The sequence below is a fragment of the Anopheles gambiae genome, chromosome 3 (assembly GCF_943734735.2).
Source record: "Anopheles gambiae chromosome 3, idAnoGambNW_F1_1, whole genome shotgun sequence".
NCBI classification, from domain to species: Eukaryota; Metazoa; Arthropoda; class Insecta; order Diptera; family Culicidae; genus Anopheles; species Anopheles gambiae.
This window is the reverse complement of record NC_064602.1, coordinates 77,739,241-77,757,872: the sequence shown is the minus strand read 5'-3', so window position 1 is coordinate 77,757,872 and position 18,632 is coordinate 77,739,241. Positions and strand designations below refer to the sequence as shown.

The 18,632-nt window shown below is 42.9% G+C and overlaps 1 protein-coding gene across 2 annotated transcripts; it reads left to right on the top strand.

Moving 5' to 3' along the window:
* Window positions 1-2,448: 2,448 nt before the first annotated feature.
* Window positions 2,449-17,936, top strand: LOC5667880 (homeobox protein vnd). Of its 2 annotated transcripts, none has more exons than XM_061661001.1 (3): window positions 2,449-2,991; window positions 16,415-16,932; window positions 16,995-17,936. In XM_061661001.1, the coding sequence occupies exons 1-3, from the start codon at window positions 2,837-2,839 to the stop codon at window positions 17,843-17,845; spliced, it is 1,524 nt and encodes a 507-aa protein (XP_061516985.1). In that variant the 5' UTR covers window positions 2,449-2,836; the 3' UTR covers window positions 17,846-17,936. The 2 variants fall into 2 exon arrangements, with proteins under 2 accessions (XP_061516985.1, XP_061516986.1); XM_061661002.1 differs by lacking the exon at window positions 2,449-2,991 and adding an exon at window positions 14,219-14,630.
* Window positions 17,937-18,632: the final 696 nt, after the last annotated feature.

Sequence of the window (18,632 nt, the reverse complement as noted above, 5' to 3'; positions counted from 1 at the left end):
AAGGGATGGCAGGTCCGATACGATGCATTCGCGATTGTTTGCACGACTGCACCAGACGGACGTGTTGGGCTCATATCTCTCTTTCGCTCTCTCTCTTTCTCTCGGCCACATGCAGTCCCTTCCCTCTATATAGTAACTGATGGTAAAGTTTAAAATCTTCTTCTGGGAGGTTTCTTTTTTCCATTGCACTGTTGCTGGTGCGCATCCGTCCGCTCCGACACAGTGATAAGGGGGCGACAGTCGCTAATGCAGGTTGCCAATATATGCACCGTGCACCCGGGACCCCGGGTCGGTGCATGTGATCGCGCCCGATGGGCCAATGTATCGATTGGCAAGGACAAGGCGCTGGGCAAACGATGGTGGTGGTGGTGGTGTGTATGTGTGTTATTTCCGATGACTGAATGCTGGTGCATTCTGGCCGTGTGCGGCCAACCCGCGCATGATATCTCTGCACTTGCTTGCAGTGATAATTATTACCGCTTGCAACACTAGTTTCGCATCGCACCGAATCCGAATGAGAATAACATTGTGATGGGTTTTTTTATTTATTGCAATCTTTTTTTTCGATAAGAAGCGGTTAATCAGATGACTGATCAGATGGGGGCTTTTTTGTTTGTTTGTTGCGTATCAATGTGGACTTTTTGTCTTGCAATGTATTAACCGTGCAACGATGTCGTTCGTATCTGATTCAGAATAATTGTATGAAATGATCATTTGTTCTCTTAACCCATGCTTTATTTTTGTAAATATCGGATTGTTCATTGTCAAATATTAATATTAATTATTATGATGATTTCGTATTTATTAGACATTTTGTTAAACTACACAATTCTATCATCTACTCTCTATAATTTTCAGAATTTGAGTCATGAGCTTAAATCACAATTAAAAGAAGCTTGTGTTTTAGATCGTTCACAACAAGTAGAAGCTCAAACACGTTCTTTTAATGTAAATTTCCCTCTGGAGAGGCATTAATTATTTCTATATATTAATTCAATTCATAATTTATAATGCAAACGCAGGCACATATTTCGGATCATGATGCCAATGTTAAGAGCTTCATTATTCAACGCATGGGAGACGTTTTTCAACAGCTGTCATATATTCCTGATAGCTTTGCCGTTGGAAAACATCTTGCGAGAGTTCAATAATGACTTTAACTTTCACAGAAACAGGACATCTGAAACAGGACATCGGAAACAGGACATCTATTCTTTATATTTTATTATTCTTCGCCGTATTATTATTATTATTATTATTATTATTATTATTATTATTATTATTATTATTATTATTATTATTATTATTATTATTATTATTATTATTATTATTATTATTATTATTATTACTATTATTATTATTATTATTATTATTATTATTATTATTATTATTATTATTATTATTATTATTATTATTATTATTATTATTATTATTATTATTATTATTATTATTATTATTATTATTATTATTATTATTATTATTATTATTATTATTATTATTATTATTTTTATTATTATTATTATTATTATTATTATTATTATTATTATTATTATTATTATTATTATTATTATTTGGTGGTGAATCCTTAATGAATATTCCATATACATAATTGTATTTATTCTTGGACCCTGGAATCATTTACCAAATATTACCTCACCGCCAGATGCTTCAATTGTAAATTTGTAGGAAAACAAAAATCTAAGCAGGAGCTACGAATATCTAGTAGATCATAAGAACATAACAGTGACAGACGGCCTAAGGTGATCCTCAGGCCGTAGTTCGATCCAAATTTAGTTCAATTGATCGATAGCAAAAAGCCACGGATAGCTAGATCAACCACAAAAGCCAACATCAGTAACCGTTAAAAGCACTTTAAATCAAGCTTAACCTTCATATTTTACTTAACTTTTTTCAAAATGTATTTATAGTTTACTAGTGAAAAGTAATTCAAATTGGCTAGACATGAAAAGTCTTACTTGAAGCCTTAAAACTGATTGAATCCTGATTTAACTATTAAAAGCATAAATTAATTGAAGGACATTTGCCAAACACGTAAAAACTTACTGGCCACATGTTGTTGCCGCCGATCGGGAGTAACAATTTTTCCAATAACCCTCCCCTCGTGTGACTCCCCCTTTCATTGCCCTTTCCGCATCCCTTGTAGTACACCTGTGTTTGTGTCCCATAAAAGCTCCAACCTGAAGCTGATAAAGAAGATAGCGCAGGCAATCACTGGGCTGCGGCCAATCCAGGTGTGTGTGTGTGTATGAGAGAGAGCCTCCAGTGAACCAATGTACATACCCACACACATACACATCTACTTCGTTCATTTTTATCAATCGTTGATAATGTGAAATTAAACATTAGAGAAATACTGCCGTATTAATAAGGTGCGTCTCTTGCCTCGGGTGGGTAAGGGTGGAGGTGGTCCGGTGCACAGGATGGTTTGTTGGTTGCACAGTGCAAATGGGGCTCGGGTGAATGCAGCAGTTAAAGCTTGACGACACACGATAGCGCGGGACAGTGCCGACCGGTAGTGCCAATATTGGGCTCCAATCAATCCGTCTTCGTTGGGCCAGGTTGGTGGTTCGTTCTTGTATCGGATCGATCGGTCAGTAGCTAAGGTAGCTAAGTGAGTTCAGAGAGAGACAGTGCTATGTTAAGTGTGAAACAGATCGTTTTGAACTGTTTTGTGTTAGTTTGGTTGCATTGAAATCATTCAAATACGAGCGATGCTCCTCGGAGAAGATCTGTGAGAAGTTACTTAGGTCTTAACGTGTGCCTCTCTTAAAAGTGCCAAACAGACTTGGCAATAACCAGTGCCAGAACAGACAGCATGAGCCAAGGAGCTAACGGATTACCCGCCGGCCAACCATCGGCAACGCCATACTATCCCTACACGGGCCTACACGCCCCGGACGAGGGTTACGATGCAAACTTTCACATCTTCCCACCGGACTACTATGCACCGGAGTGTGATTATCGCTCGGAGTAAGTATTGGGCAGGCATCACCACCACCACCTGAATGAAGGGATGAATGGAGTCTATTTTATCGAAATTTTATGACAAGATTATTTATGATCTGCACACGCGAGCCGATGTGTGTAGAGATTTCGTTAGGGAGATTAGTGCAGTCAGTGTGCAGCGGCTTAGAACGGGGCTGTCTCTGGAATAATCTAATCTTTGCCGTCCGATAGGCAATTTAACGTCAGGCTTCGGGTGGCAATGAAGGCAGGTCATAAATGGGATATCAGTGTGGGGTTTTTGTGGGACGCTTCTGGTGTTACAGATTGTTAACGGATTTTGATGGTACTTGAAGTAGTGGTTTGATTTTGGATTGAATTTTTGATGATGTTCGGTGCCGGAAACTGGAGCTATATCTTCTCAAGTGGCTCAAGAGACCTAATTGTGTGGTAGCGTGCAGGAGGATCATAAATTCTTGGACGGAATGGTTCTGATTTGTGGGATTCGTTTTTCTCACTTCAAGGCATCGTCGGATAAGCATGGTCTTACCATATTTCCCTTATCGCTTTACGACCATGACCTTACAAAAGAGTTGTTTATGTTGAGCGTGCGAAAGGGAATAGCGACTCTTGCGAGCCGCTAATCATCTAAATTACAGCCAGAATTCTTCAACAGTTCATTACTGTGGGGTTTTATTTCTAAAAAAAGAGACATAATATGTGTTGAAAGATCTGAATAAGAGCAGTTTGACGAACCTCTTATCACCTTGTGACCTTGCACTGGATCCAAAAACACCATTCTACCCTTGATATGGTATGACTTCAATTTCTCTCGATGTGTTCTTCTCTTGCGGTGAAGTTTACCCAGTTACTCGTGATCTTTTCATACGTTTATCAAACGGTGGTTACACAACACAACAGGCCTCGATGCCTTCAAAGAGATTATTCCTTGCCAAGTTTTCTGTCTGAACTTTGTTGACCGTGGTTAGGTTTGCTGGTAACACACTCTGATAAGCCCTTGTTCTTATCCAATGGTTTCTTAGTTGTTCTACCCGCTCCTAGTCTACTATAAAAAGCGAGCTACATATGAGCCGTGTGTTTAGTTTAATTCAACAGCAAGTATAGTTAGTCGTTGGAATCTTACAAGTGTTACGCCATGTACCGACTGAAAGTGTTGTTATATTTTGTGCTAATATCATTACCAGCCGCAAAAGTCCAGTGCAGCAATGGTACAGCATCATCGCTTACCGGCTTTGGCTTTGAAGTGTTAGCAGCCAAACTTGAGTACCTGCAGGACAAGCTGCTCGAGACTGAACAGAAGCTGTCCAAAGCCATTAAACAACAGGATCGCACGATCGAACGTCAGCTAGCCGCACTGCAGGCGCAGTCGCACAAGACGCTCTCCCTGCAGACAGCCTGGGCGCAAAAGACGAAGTTGTGGAAGGATATTCAAGCCCTATCATCAAAGGAAGATATAGAACGGTTTAAGCTTAGCACAGGGCTAGATCTGGCCAGCATCTCGTCGCGATCATGCAAGGCGGCTGGACAGGAGCAGTCGGGCAAATTTCTAATACAGCCTACGGAGCATGATGAACCATTCTTGGGATATTGTGTTCAGCAGTACAGTTTCGGAGGAAGCTGGTTAATTATCCAGCATCGCAACAACAGAAGGCTGGAGGTCTTTGACCGCAACTGGAGCGAGTATCGGAACGGGTTCGGAAGCGTCGAGGAAGATGTTTGGCTCGGCTTAGAGAAGCTACACGCAATTACCACAGCACGAAAGCACGAGCTGTTGGTTGAGCTGAAAGATATTGCTGGAAACACGGCGTACGCACGGTACGATGAGTTCGAGATCGGCAGTGAGTTGGAGCAGTATTCGTTGAAGAAGCTTGGGAATTACACAGGAACGGCAGACGACTTAATGAGCAGTCACGTAGGCAAGAAGTTTACGACAAAGGATCGGAACAATGGTGCAACAAGGGATGGTGACTGTGAAGGAGGATGGTGGATGGACGCGTGTACGTCGACAAATATAAATGGACGTCTGAGTAATAAAGACCGCTTTGTGTATATGTTTAGGGAAAATAACATATTTTCTATTAAAAAATTGGTATTCACGAGAATGATGATCCGTGAAGCTTAGCGCCCTAGGCAAGCATAAATCTAAGGAAACAAACCTATAAAAATACACAATTTTTTATACTTTATATCCAAATATTTAACATCTATTTCAATGATTGCTCCAAGCTTTCAATATACACCGTACATTATTATCCTTCCTTAAACTGTGCCAATTGTTTCCATCCATCCGGACATCATGAAGTTGGAAGTACAAGACGTTTGCCTTCTGCTATCGTATCGGCCATTAAATGATGTATTAGTTGAACTTTTTTACTGGAAATGTTTCTTGTTTATTTCTTAAAAATCTATCGTTATCTCTACAGATCTAACACTATAACTACGATATGATCTGAAGGGCCTATCTCAATTAAATTGATCTATCTCCACTAAATTTTCAACCGAAAATCGTCAGTCCTTCAAAAGATCTGCTGATATGTTTATCAGACGCCGCAAAATTTAAATATATATTATTTATTTAAAAAAAACTATGTGTAACACTTTTTTATTGAAATCGCTTACTTTTGGCTATGGAAATGTAATGGTCATCACATCGCCGTGTTTTGCGAGCATTATTCTCACCAATTCTCTCAAATGCAAATGCTTGAGAGTAGTGCAACACTAAGTGATAACAAGCGATCTGGCAGAATCACTGGAGCATTGGCAGAAAACGAAATGCGGTTAAAAAAATATGCGGGGATACCCTTTACCAGTTAGTGTCATTGCTGCGGTAGGCCCCTAAGGGGATACCCTTTTCTATTTTTTATCGTCATTGCTGCGGTAAGCCACTGCGGTAAGCCCTTCTTCTGATGCAATGTTTTGAGTTGTTCTATCCCATTAGTTCACTATAAAAGAGTGTGGCATGATAGCAAGCTGTTCAGTTTCTTTCGGTACAAGCATAGTCGTCGGTCCCTAGCTCACCATGGACGGTTCTAAAGCCGTGTTGTGTCTTGTGCTTATTTCATTACTTACCGCAAAAGTCCAGTGTAGCAATGGTACAGCATCATCGCTTACCGGCTTTGGCTTCGAAGTGTTAGCAGCCAAACTTGAGTACCTGCAGGACAAGCTTCTCCAGACTGAGCAGAAGCTATCCTAAGCCATCAATCAGCAGGATCGCACGATCGAACGCCAGCTAGCCGCACTGCAGGTGCAGTCGCACAAGACGCTCTCCCTGCAGACAGCCTGGGCGCAAAAGACGAAGTTGTGGAACGATATTCAAGTCCTATCATCAAAGGAAGATATAGCACGGTTTAAGCTTAGCTCAGGGCTAGATCTGGCAAGCATCTCATCGCGATCGTGCAAGGCGGCTGGGCAGGAGCAGTCGGGCAAATTCTTAATACAACCTACGGCGCGTGATCAACCATTCTTGGGATATTGTGTTCAACAGACAAATTTCGGAGGAGGCTGGTTAGTTATCCAGCATCGTGACAAAGGAATACTGAACTTTGACCGCAACTGGAGCGAGTATCGGGACGGGTTCGGAAGCATCAATGGAGAGTTTTGGCTCGGCTTAGAGAAGTTGCACCAGATTACTTCAGCACGAGAGCACGAGCTGTTGGTGGAGCTGAAATATGCTATTGGAAACTCCGTGTATGCACGGTATAGTTCCTTTGAGATCGGCACTGAGGTGGAGCAGTACTCGTTGAAGAAGCTTGGACATTACACAGGAACGGCAGACGACTTAATGAGTAGTCACGTAGGCAAGAAGTTTACGACAAAGGATCGGAACAATGGTGCAACAAGGGATGGTGACTGTGAAGTAGGATGGTGGATGGACCCTTGTACGTCTACAAATATAAATAGACCCCGCAACAAACGTTTCGCCTTTGTGGTGGACAGGTTAAGCAAATTATTGCTATTCACGAGAATGATGATCCGTGAAGTTTAGTGACCTAAGAAAGCATTAATGTATGGTAACAAACCCATAAAAATATATCATCCTTTTTATGCAAATATTTAGCATCTATTTAAAGTTTTCCTTCTCTCGAAACTTTCAACATGCACCGTACATTGTTATCCTTCTTGTAAAACTGTGCACCAATAAATTGTTTCCATCTGTTAACACTGTTTCCACGGACACTCTGTGTACGCACGGTATAGTGCGTTCAAGATCGGCAGTAAGGTGGAGCAGTACTCGTTGAAGAAGCTTGGACATTACACAGGAACGGCAGACGACTCAATGAGTAGTCACGTAGGCAAGAAGTTTACGACCAGAGTTCGGGACGACAGGGCTCGTAACTGTACAGGGGCAGGATGGTGGATGGATCCTTGTGCGTCTACTAATAATAACGGAGCTTATTTGCAAATATGGCCCAATGACTAACAAATGACAATAATATACAACGTCCCAGAGTTTAGGATCGACTCGTTTTTGCTATACCGTTTAAAGGATACAAAAATTATGTGCGTTGCCAAAATTGGAAATTAATAAAATAATCTCTTTAAATGCGTTGGTCGTTAAATTGAAATCAAAGTGATTAGACCATGTATTGAATTGCCTTTTCATAGCTAGTAACAGCTCATTGTATCCATATGTGGTACGCCTGCTCTCATCAACAAGCAAGTTATGAGAGCGAAGAGGTCTCGAAGGCACGTAGATGTTGCTCTTCTCTAATAAACAACTTATTCATTTGTTTAATATTGTAGCAACAAATACACATTGGTTTACCTTAAAACGGTGTTCGTCTGTAGGCCAAGCAGAAGGCAACGCGCCCGATAACTTGGCATGGTAGTAACTCCTCTAAATTGGTCGCATTTTAAAGCAAGTCTTGTAAACTTCCGTTGTATTGCCTCTATTGTGTTGAGCATCGTAGTGCAATTCGGGAACCAAAGACTTCCAGCGCCCACCAGCGCACAAGACAAGAAAACAGCGACACAAGACATGACTTGTAAAGACTTAAGACATGACGACATTATCGGAATAGTCGAAAGATAAAACTTAGCATCTTGTATGCATTGTTAACAGTGTTGTAAACTGACCCTGTATTGACAATGTGTAGACAGTTCAATTCTCATTTCGAATCATTTGACTTCCATTTGACTACGCAGAGCTTTAAAACTAGGATATTCGATTCGTACGCACTCGGTAATAGGCATGATTAGTTTTAACATATATAATTTAAGTAGCAAAGGTCATAGTCTATGTAGCACTAGACCAGCTTTCGTTGAACCTCCTCAAGTCGAGCAATTGAAGAAGCAGTAGTCGGGCTCCAGACTACGCACGCATATTCCAGAACCGAACAAACGATACTGACAGCCTAATGTAGATATGTAGACAGCCTTAATGTAAATAGGGTTGCGAAATGCATTAGTCGTCCGGATAATCACTCCAAGTAGTTGATTTCTTCTGGCTACAACGTCATCGATATGCTATTTAAAATTCAGACTTGAGTTGTCATAATTTTGTCGATTAACTGCAGTGCCGTCTAAGAAGTAATTGGGCTCCTGCATCGACAGAAGGACACACAGAAGCATTTCTCGATGCAGATAGTTAGGCCATTTGCCATTTGCACCTCGAGCAGAAGGTATCTCAGGCACAGTCTTGCAGAAACATACAGTCCCCAGTGTAGTGTAAAGAAAAGCGGGCCAATATTGCTTCCTTGTGGCACACCCGAACTGCTGACTATTTCCTTAGACATGTGCTTATCGATTGTGACGACGTATCTAACGATCGCGATTCATTAGCTAAGACATAAGCCACTGTACGAGCGAGCAGGGAAGTCCCAGCCTATCGAGTTTAGCAGGAAGAATTGCGTGAGGTAGAGAGCCGAATGCAGCTTTCAGGTCTGTATAAATTGCATCGACTTGAGCTCCGGCATCAAACCATCCAAGATTTCCTCCATGCAGCATTGGGAAAGTAGCTATTGGCCAGCGATGCATTTTGCTAGGATAGGTGCCACTGTCGTTTGACAACGTTTCAGCACTGTAGATGGTGTTCCATCGGGTCCTGGAGCGAAGGAAGGCTTTAGTTGCGTTAGGGCTGATAAAACGATCTCACTGTCTACAGAAGGAGTAATCATTTCAATTGATTAGATTTAGATTTAGAGAGGGGAGAGGGATTGACCAAAGGTAAAAACCAACTTATGAACGTCAGACAAAGAAGATCTTTTAAATAAAATGCATTTTTGAACATCTATATACAAGACATCTACACCACTAGCAGCAACTCACGATAAATCACAATTCGGCCATCGAATTTTTTTCTAGCATGAGTCATTAGCTCTTTTAACCATTGTTGACTCAACCATAAAAACAGATAATAATGCAACATGCTCCTTGTTTTGTGCTGTACTGAGTTATTCTTCCCCTCAACTCCTTTCACATATTGAAGTTCATGGAGTGCATTTGATTCCAGATATAGTGAACTTGGAAGTACAAAGGGCAGCCGAACATTTGTATTCTGCTATCGCATTGGTTATGATATTTTTGTGGAGCACTTGTATTGATTTTTTTGAATATTGCCTGTCTTATTAGATACAATCGATCATTTTCTCCATGGATCGCCTTGACTACGATGTGATCTATAGATGATCTTTCAAACAATATTTCACCCTTAAATTCACAAGTTCTTCCTCATTCCTCGCGCTCTTCTGAAACGTTTATCTAACGCCGCTCGTGCAAAACACAAACAATCATGCTAGCAGAAGAGTCACGATGCAATGATTCATAAGCTTGACTTCGTTGGTTCGAATGGATGCTAAAAAATCTCCTTTTCTGGAAAAAGAGTTGATAATATTAGGAGATAACTAACCATCTGGAAGAATAACAGAAAGCTTCGAAAGAAAATGAAGCCGGGAGCCCGCTTACAAGAATTGGTCATTTTTGTCGCCATTGCATGGGTAGGTCACTGATAAGTCCTTCTTCTTATGCAATTTATCGAGTTGTTCTATCCCATTAGTTCACTATAAAAGAGAGCGGCATAATAGCCATCTGTTCAGTTTCATTCGGTACAAGCATAGTCGTCGGTCCCTAGCTCACCATGGACGGTTCTAAAGTCGTGTTGTGGCTTGTGCTTATTTCATTACTTACCACAAATGTCCAGTGTAGCAAAGGCAAAGCATTATCTCTAACCGGCTTTGGCTTTGAAGTGATAGTAGCCAAACTTGAGCACCTGCAGGACAAGCTTCTCGAAACTGAGCAGAAGCTATCCAAAGTCATCAATCAACAGGATCGCACGATCGAACGTCAGCTATCCGCACTGCAGGGGCAGTCGCACAAGACGCTTTCCCTGCAGACAGCCTGGGCGCAAAAGACGAAGTTGTGGAACGATATTCAAGCCCTATCATCAAAGGAAGATATAGAACGGTTTAAGCTTAGCTCAGGACTAGATCTGGCCAGCATCTCGTCGCGATCATGCAAGGCGGCTGGGCAGGAGCAGTCGGGCAAATTCTTAATACAGCCTACGGAGCATGATGAACCATTCTTGGGATATTGTGTTCATCATACAAATTTCGGAGGAGGCTGGTTAGTTATCCAGCATCGTGACAACAGATGGTTGGACTTTGACCGCAACTGGAGCGAGTATCGGAACGGGTTCGGAAGCGTCGATGAAGATGTTTGGCTCGGCTTAGAGAATACACATCGGATTACCACAGCACGAAAGCACGAGCTGTTGGTGGAGCTGAAAGATGCTACTGGAAACTCCGTGTATGCACGGTATAGTTCCTTTGAGATCGGCAGTGAAGCTGAGCAGTACACGTTGAAGAAGCTTGGGCATTACACAGGAACGGCAGACGACCTTATGAGCAGCCTCGTGAGCAAGAAGTTTACGACAAAGGATCGGAACAATGGTATAAAAAGGGATGGTAGCTGTGAAGGAGGATGGTGGATGGACCCTTGTACGTCTACAAATATAAATGGACCCCGTAAGAGTCGTCTAGAACTCCTAATAGCTAAGATTAGGGGCAAGAGCGTATTTTCTTTACAAAGATTGGTGTTCACAAGAATGATGATCCGTGAAGTTTAGCGCCCTAGGAAAGCATTTATGCAAGGATATAATTATATACATTTTTTTACGCAAATATTTAGCATCTATTTGAAGTTTCCCTTGAAGCTTTCAACATACACCGTACATTGTTAACCTTCCTGTAAAACTGGGCACCAATAAATTTTGTTCCCCAATAAATCCATCGAAAGCTAATTTAAAATGACAATCAAATTTCACGCTCCTGTCGCGCACCGAAAATAGAAATCCGCTTCGGGAAAGCCCGCAGCCGAACAAATCAAATTAGGCTTATATCAATAATTGTGGTTTCGATCGGGGGCACGAACACAAGCGGCCTGGGACAAAAAAAAGAACCGTAAACGACCTTCTGACGTGTTTTTTTTTCTCTACTGCTGACGCGTGACGCGGTTACAATGTAGCAAATTGAGCAGCAGGAATCATCCATTTCTGGGGGGATCCATTATCCGCCAGTTTCGGTTATGTTTTTTTGGCGAGTCTTTTGACTTGCTGCTGAGATCCCCCCAATTTAGCGGCTGCATTTAGCGATGACGAATCGTTCCATGGCGTGCTCATTTCATATCGTTTCATGTTTGAAGCAGTTTGATGTGCTTGAGGGAAATGGGAGAGTTATTTAAGGTAATTTTTAGGTAATAAATAAACTTCAAAAAATTTGTTTTTACTTAGGTTAAGTTTTGGAGCTTTTTTATGAGTACTAATTTTAAAAAAATCGTGTCCAAAAAAATAGTTAATAATTAAAAGAAATTTAAATCATAACCTTTGCTCTAGCCCAGGGGCCTCCAAACTTTTCAGCTCGCGGGCCGCATTGCTTCAAAAATAGCTATGTTAAGGGCCATTTAACACTACCTTTAACTGATGGGTGAACCTTTAAATCTCATTTTTATAACAAAAAACTAACAATACTTGTACAGTTTGGTATTACTTAAGGTTGATTTTTGTCTAAGAAAAGTAAAAAATACAATTTTATTTGAAAAAGTCATAATCATTACGTATATTTATATTAACTCTGGCAAAGTCATCGTGGGCCGCATTATAAGCTCTTGAGGGCCGCATGCGGCCCGCGGGCCGTAGTTTGGAGACCCCTGTTCTAGCCTAATCGACTATATTAGGACATCACCAACCGAATCCGAGTCTCAAAACCCTTCCCAAAACAAACAAGCCGCCAAAAGGCCCACCCCGGCCAATCGAGAAAAACAGAATGCGATTGTTTAAAAAACCAATTACAAAGTTCCCACGAACCTCTCTCCTCCCTCCCCTCCCCCACCCCTCTTCTTGAACTCTCTCCAACTCGAGCACACGCGGCTCAGGAGGTTGTTGATGTGCAAAACCTACTTATCCCAAAAGCTGTGGCGCGGCTTCCCTAGGCTAAGGAAGTCACGTTTAGTAATTGAACTGGTTAAAAAAAAGAGCTTGACAAACCGAAGTGCATTCGGGTGTGCAAGTGCAAGCTGCAGCACGGTGCCGCTGATTTGTGGCCACGTAGATGATATGCTAAGAAGTGCAAACCCTCCCCCTAAGAGGGGAAATTAACTTCTGTCTACGTTACTCTTTGTGCACTGGCATGAGTGCAGCTCTTTTGTTCGTGGGCAACGAACGAGTTGTGGGAACACGCAGGGAAAACGGACTGTAATCGGCCCTCACACAGGCCCTCACCGAAAACCTTCCAGGTCCGGGGTAGCCGTGATAGCCGTGGGAACAGGCGCGCATTGCTTTTCTAACAAACTAATTTCAACAGCGCACCCAAACGTTACGGGGAACGGCAATGTAACAGCCAAATGGTCCCACTTTCGATGACGTTGGATAGCGCAGTTTTGTATCTGTATGTGTGTGTGTGTATGTGTGTGTGTGTGTGTGTGTGTGTCTATTTTAACGACCGTTTACATGCTCATCCGTAATTATGAAATATTTATGATTGTTTATGCGAACACTGTTTGCTGATGATGAGGAGGATGGCGTGGCGTACGCGAGAGCAGGATACGCTTCAGTGAACCCTCGCTGAGCGCATTAAAACGGGCGGTTGTTATTTAGGGAAGTCCTTTTTTGGGGCCTCAGGCACGTGGTTGAGGTTTCTACTTCTTTCCCGTCAAGTGTAGTGCGCAATCGAAATGGTTCTTTGGCATGCAAAATATGACTTTCTCAGTTCACTGTCTTTTTTTGGTCGATAATCCGATTCGTAGTCAGCACGCGAGAGATAGCGCAAAAAAAAAACAGCAGAAATAGACAGACACAACTGAGACGGGGCAGAAATAGAGTATTCCAAGTATGGTACATTGAGGAGCTTCTAACTTTCAAAAGCTTCACTACTACTTCATTGCACCTTGGTACCGGAAAGGGGTTTACATGGAGCCTTGGATCCTTAAAACGCAAGTGAGCAACTTCATGCAAACATGTGTGCGCAGGAGCATACGAGCAAAGCGTGCATACGTGTGATAGATTTATCGCTCTTCTGCATTGCTGCCAGTGAGTGTCTTTTTTTTTGTTATGTTCACCAAGTTGAGTTTTGCTGTCGACTTTCATGGGAGTTTAATGGGGTAACTTGTTTAGATGCACTCGGCCAGACGAGCATTGCATGCTTTGATGATTGAGTGGCATTTGAAGACTTTCGAGAGGAGTGCTGGTGTAGAATCAATATGGCATCACCTGCAGTGATTTATGGTTAATTCGATTGCCAGCATTTGAAGACTCTTTACTGGTAGAAACTATTTTCATTGATTTAATTAAGTGTTAGGAAATTATGTCCTTTGTACATTGAGGGAATTAAGTGCAATTTTTTATACTCTCATGTCATGTCCGAAGTAGATAGGACCTGTCAATTGCAGAAAATTGAAATTTTATATAAAAAATACGCTAAAAAATGTAAAAACAAATTCTGGCTCTACAACCTATAAAAATAATACTAAAAATATAATACAGAAATAAAACCAAAAATAAAACAAAGAATAACACTGTTACGCGTTATTCAATTTTCCCGCCAAAGAGTTGCGACATCCGCCATGATACGCCTTCTTTCCAGGAAAGGGGCGTGTCTACAAGACACTTCCAGAATAGACTTCCAGTTGCGGTGCAAATGTAACGCTAGCTCCTTGATAAGTAACCTCATTTAGGGGTATTTTTATGAGTTGCAAAAAAACTTAATGTCTTAAAGGTATATTTGAACAATTTGCACAGAAGTTATATAAGAAAATGTTTAAAATATGAGACAAATAATACGCGAAGCGTAGGGAGCCACATGGTGCGGCGTTACCGCGCACAATCGTACTTTGATTCCTTTCTTACTATCCTTGCCTTGGCTGTGGTCCTACCAAGGCAACCGACAAAACGGCACACACTCAGTAGCGCGTAGATCCTCAACCGATCCACTACTACAACCAGTGCGAGAGCCGACCGCCGAAGTGTGATCCAAGTGACCGGTGAACATTACCACACTGGCGAAGGAAAAAGTGACCGATCCGCGGCTGGAAAAGCTGCTCACAAAATGTGCTCCCTTCCTGTCCTGGGCGCCAATCTTTATGCCCGCCGCCACGCTCAATCACAGCCTGCTGCGGGCCGCCCTGTACCCGATCGTGCTCAACTCTTCCATTCCACGGTGAGGGCGTGTGTGTGTGTGTGTGTGTGTTTTTATGATTAGAATAGCTGATAGCAAGCGGCGATTAGGATTAAGGTGCGCACCGAAACGTGCCAACCATTGGTGGAGTGTTGTGCCGATAAGCGATACACGAGGTTTTATTAGGAACGTGTGCTGTGGAAGTGGGGATGGGTGTTTGTGTGTGTGTGACATGCATGTACAGTTGAGTGGTGTTACTAGTTAATAAATCGTTGCTAAAGGAATTATCTAACGCCTTATTGAATGGCTTTCAGGGAGCTTTTGGAGGAGGTTGTTGTATAATTTAATGTCGAATATTGTGGCCCAAGTGTTGGTAAAATATTTACAACTTTTTGACACATTTCTTGCTCAGAAATACAAATAACGCAGTAAATTACGCAACACGTGTGTTCCATACCCGCTAAAGTTGAATAAATAATTCTATGATGGTAATTTATGCTATTGCTCCGAGGAACTTAATATTGTTGTGAATATCTCTATCGTTAACTTCTTTACTTTATCAAAAATTTGAATGATAAGCAATATGTTCTGAGTGCGTTCTCTACATGATGCCCAATGAACGGCTTGACACTCTGTCCCGCAAAATGCAACGTGATGGGGCAACTATAAATAGAGTGTTTTTCGAGAAGAATCTGGAAGTATGGTTAGACGGCGAACTTTTGTTCAAGAAGCACGTAAACTTTGTCGTCAACAAAGCCAATAAGTCATTAGGCTTGATCTCTCCGATTCTTCCGAAATACGCGACCCAACATGTCTTAAGGCTCTCTACTGCTGCTGAGTACGTCCTATCTTAGATTATGCATGCCAAGTCTGGACTCCGGCAGGTACCACAGCCAATATGTTCTATTTTAATGATAAGCAATATGTCATGGATGCATTCTCTACATGGTGCCCAATGAACGGCTTGAACCTGTGTCCCGCAAAATGCAATGTGATGAGGCAACTTTAAATAGAGTGTTTTCCGCAAAGAATCTGGAAGTATGGCTAGATGGCGACCTCTTGTTCAAGGAGCATATAAACTTTGTCGTCAACAAAACCAGTAAGGTATTAGGCTTGATCTCTCGTATGGCTTCCGAAATACGCGACCCAACATGTCTTAAGGCTCTCTACTGCTACCGGGTACTTCCTATCCTAGATTATGAATGCCTAGTCTGGACTTGTAGGATTTGACTGACATCAAGACTCGTCATTCACATACTCAGGCTTTGATCATCTCCAGTTTACTTACCACTCATATTGATGCCCCTTCTCTACTGTCTAATATTCCGCTGTATGCTCCTTCTCGTTGTCTTCGTGACAGACCTCCCATTTTAATATCTCGTATACGTTATACTTTTGCTCAGAACGACCCGTGGCTTAAAGCGTGCGAGTCCTTCAACCAGTACTACAATCTGTGTCTATCCCGCTTTCGTGCTCTCCTACTGGATTCTACCTAATCTATTCTCAACACGCATCTTTCCCATCCCTTAATTCTTCTTTCCTAGTTTTAAGTAAGCATTGTAAAGCCCATTGAAGCAATTTGCGGAATAGATGATAAGCATTATGCGAAACAGACCGAAATTGGTCAGCTCCGAGTCCGAGTGGAACGTCCGACGGTGGTTACGATTTCGTCGGAGTCCAAATCGAACTAACATGGATGCACTCCAGACACCCCAAGACAACTCTGAATCTCTTCCATTATGACCCAAATTTAGTCTCAGATTATGTCCTTATTTACCCATCCTTACATGGTTCTAATTCTTCCTTCAATCTTTCCCACCGTGCAGCATCCTGGATAGTATGCGCATGGCTCCATCACAGCGCTCGCAACGGTTTCACATCAGCAACATCCTCGAGCTGAACAATCAGCAGCATCAGCACCAGGATCAACCCGCCAGCAAAGACCAACCGTCCGCTGCCAGCCTATCCTCCTCGACCGTACTGCAACCTCACGCGCCCCATCCGTCCGCATATCCCTTCACAATCGCCGAGCTTGAGTCGCAACAGCATGCCACCCAACCATCGCTTGATGTTACCGCACCCACGAGCTACCCGGACGATCAATCTGCTGCCCTACCGTACGGTACAATGTCCTCGCAGACCGCTTCCTGCTTGCCACTGCAGCCCGTCCTTAATCCATCCGCGATTGGCACTGGGATACCGTACGATCCGCCACCGTACTATTCCTATTCGCACCATGCCCATCATCTCTTTGGAGGAGGTAGTGCAGCATTGGGGTCGTCCGGCGTGGTATCGGAACCGCCCCGATCGTCCTATACCTATGGTGGCGTTAATTTAGATTATGGTAAGGAAGGGCGGTGTAATTTAATAAAGGAATCATATATTCATTGGTCTGTTCAATTACAGTTCCATCAGTTATTCAACACAGCACACCGAGCGAGACAGCAGCAAACAGTAGCAATCAGCAGCTCAGTCCAGATAGTACCTCGCCCGGGCCGGAACTTTACTCCCTTGCCAGCTACAGCAACATTCCGCGCGTTGTCAACGAAGCGTCCGATCGGTTGGTAGCGCTCGAGTCCGACGGTCCTTCGCTCGATCCAGAATGTTCTGTCGACACGAACAACAACAACAACAACCATCACACCCCAGACGACACCCCGGACGATCTGGACTCACCGGGTCCGAGGGCCAGCCGGTCGGGAGGACACCGTGGAGAGTCGGGCTGCGGCACCGGAGGTGGCCACAAGAAGCGAAAGCGACGCATTCTCTTCTCCAAGTCGCAAACGTTCGAGCTGGAGCGACGCTTCAAACAAGCCCGCTACCTGTCCGCCCCCGAGCGGGAACATCTGGCGAGCATGATAAACCTCACGCCCACGCAGGTTAAGATTTGGTTCCAAAACCATCGCTACAAAACGAAGCGTGCGCAGACGGAGAAAAGCTCGTGCTATGGCGCACCGCCACCGAACGTGCTCGGTGGTAGTCCGCCGAAGAAGATCAATCCTCCGGTGCTGGTGCGGGACGGCAAACCCTGCCCGGAGGTGCTACAGCATACGCATCACCATACGCAACAACAGCAGCAACTAGCGCACCAGCAGCAACAACAAGGACATCCCCATGCGCATCAACACGCGGCGGCGTCGGCGGCAGCACATTTTCATCACACACCGTTCCACGGGGTACACAGTTCGGGGTTGCAGACACCGGGCAGTGGTGGAATGCTTACCGGTGGTCACGGTTCCCCGCCGCGCATGTGGTGACGCCGGTGAGCCTATTCGAGGGGCCGGGACAGTTCCGAAATCGAATTTTTCGAATAAAGAGTGCAATTTTATTTAATTAGTTAAAGAAAAAGATGATTCTTTACGATTGTTACTTTAATTGGGGAAGGGTCGAAGTTTCTGAAACGTTTCCAATTTCCACAAAGCTGTTTAAAATCCAGGCAAAATCTATCCTTCAGATGTCTCTGATGCAGTCTATCAACTCGCGTAACTTAAAAATATGCCCATCATGGGTTCAAGCCCCATATGGGCCGTATGTCCCTCATACTTGGGACTTACTAAGCTACTATGGGTAACCATTAAGTCACTGATAGCCCAAGCCCATTAGTAGCACAGACAGGCATTCACGGAAACGGTTGTTGCACAAAAGAAGAAGAAGAAGAAGAAGAAGAAAATTATTCATAAAATTCGTGCCAGATCTAGATTTTACAAATAATGGTTCAGGAATATATAAAAATTGTTGCATAAATTGCAGAACGGTCACTGAAATGCAGCAAAATTTGAATTTTCAAATTGTCCGACACATCTTCCGACATTTTCAAAATTATTACGACCAGTATATTTCCACTGTTGCCGGTAAATATTTATTGAAATTGAACCTTATTCAATCTTGATGTTCTTTGTTCTGATCACTATTGAAATAACCTAAAATTCATCAGTAATTGACAAAAACCCCTCAATAAATCAACGGCTCCTGTTATTGCGCTGAACTGTCACCTTGTTTACCGCCCGTGTCAAGCTCCGACAAACTGTCAGCTGGGCAGCCGCC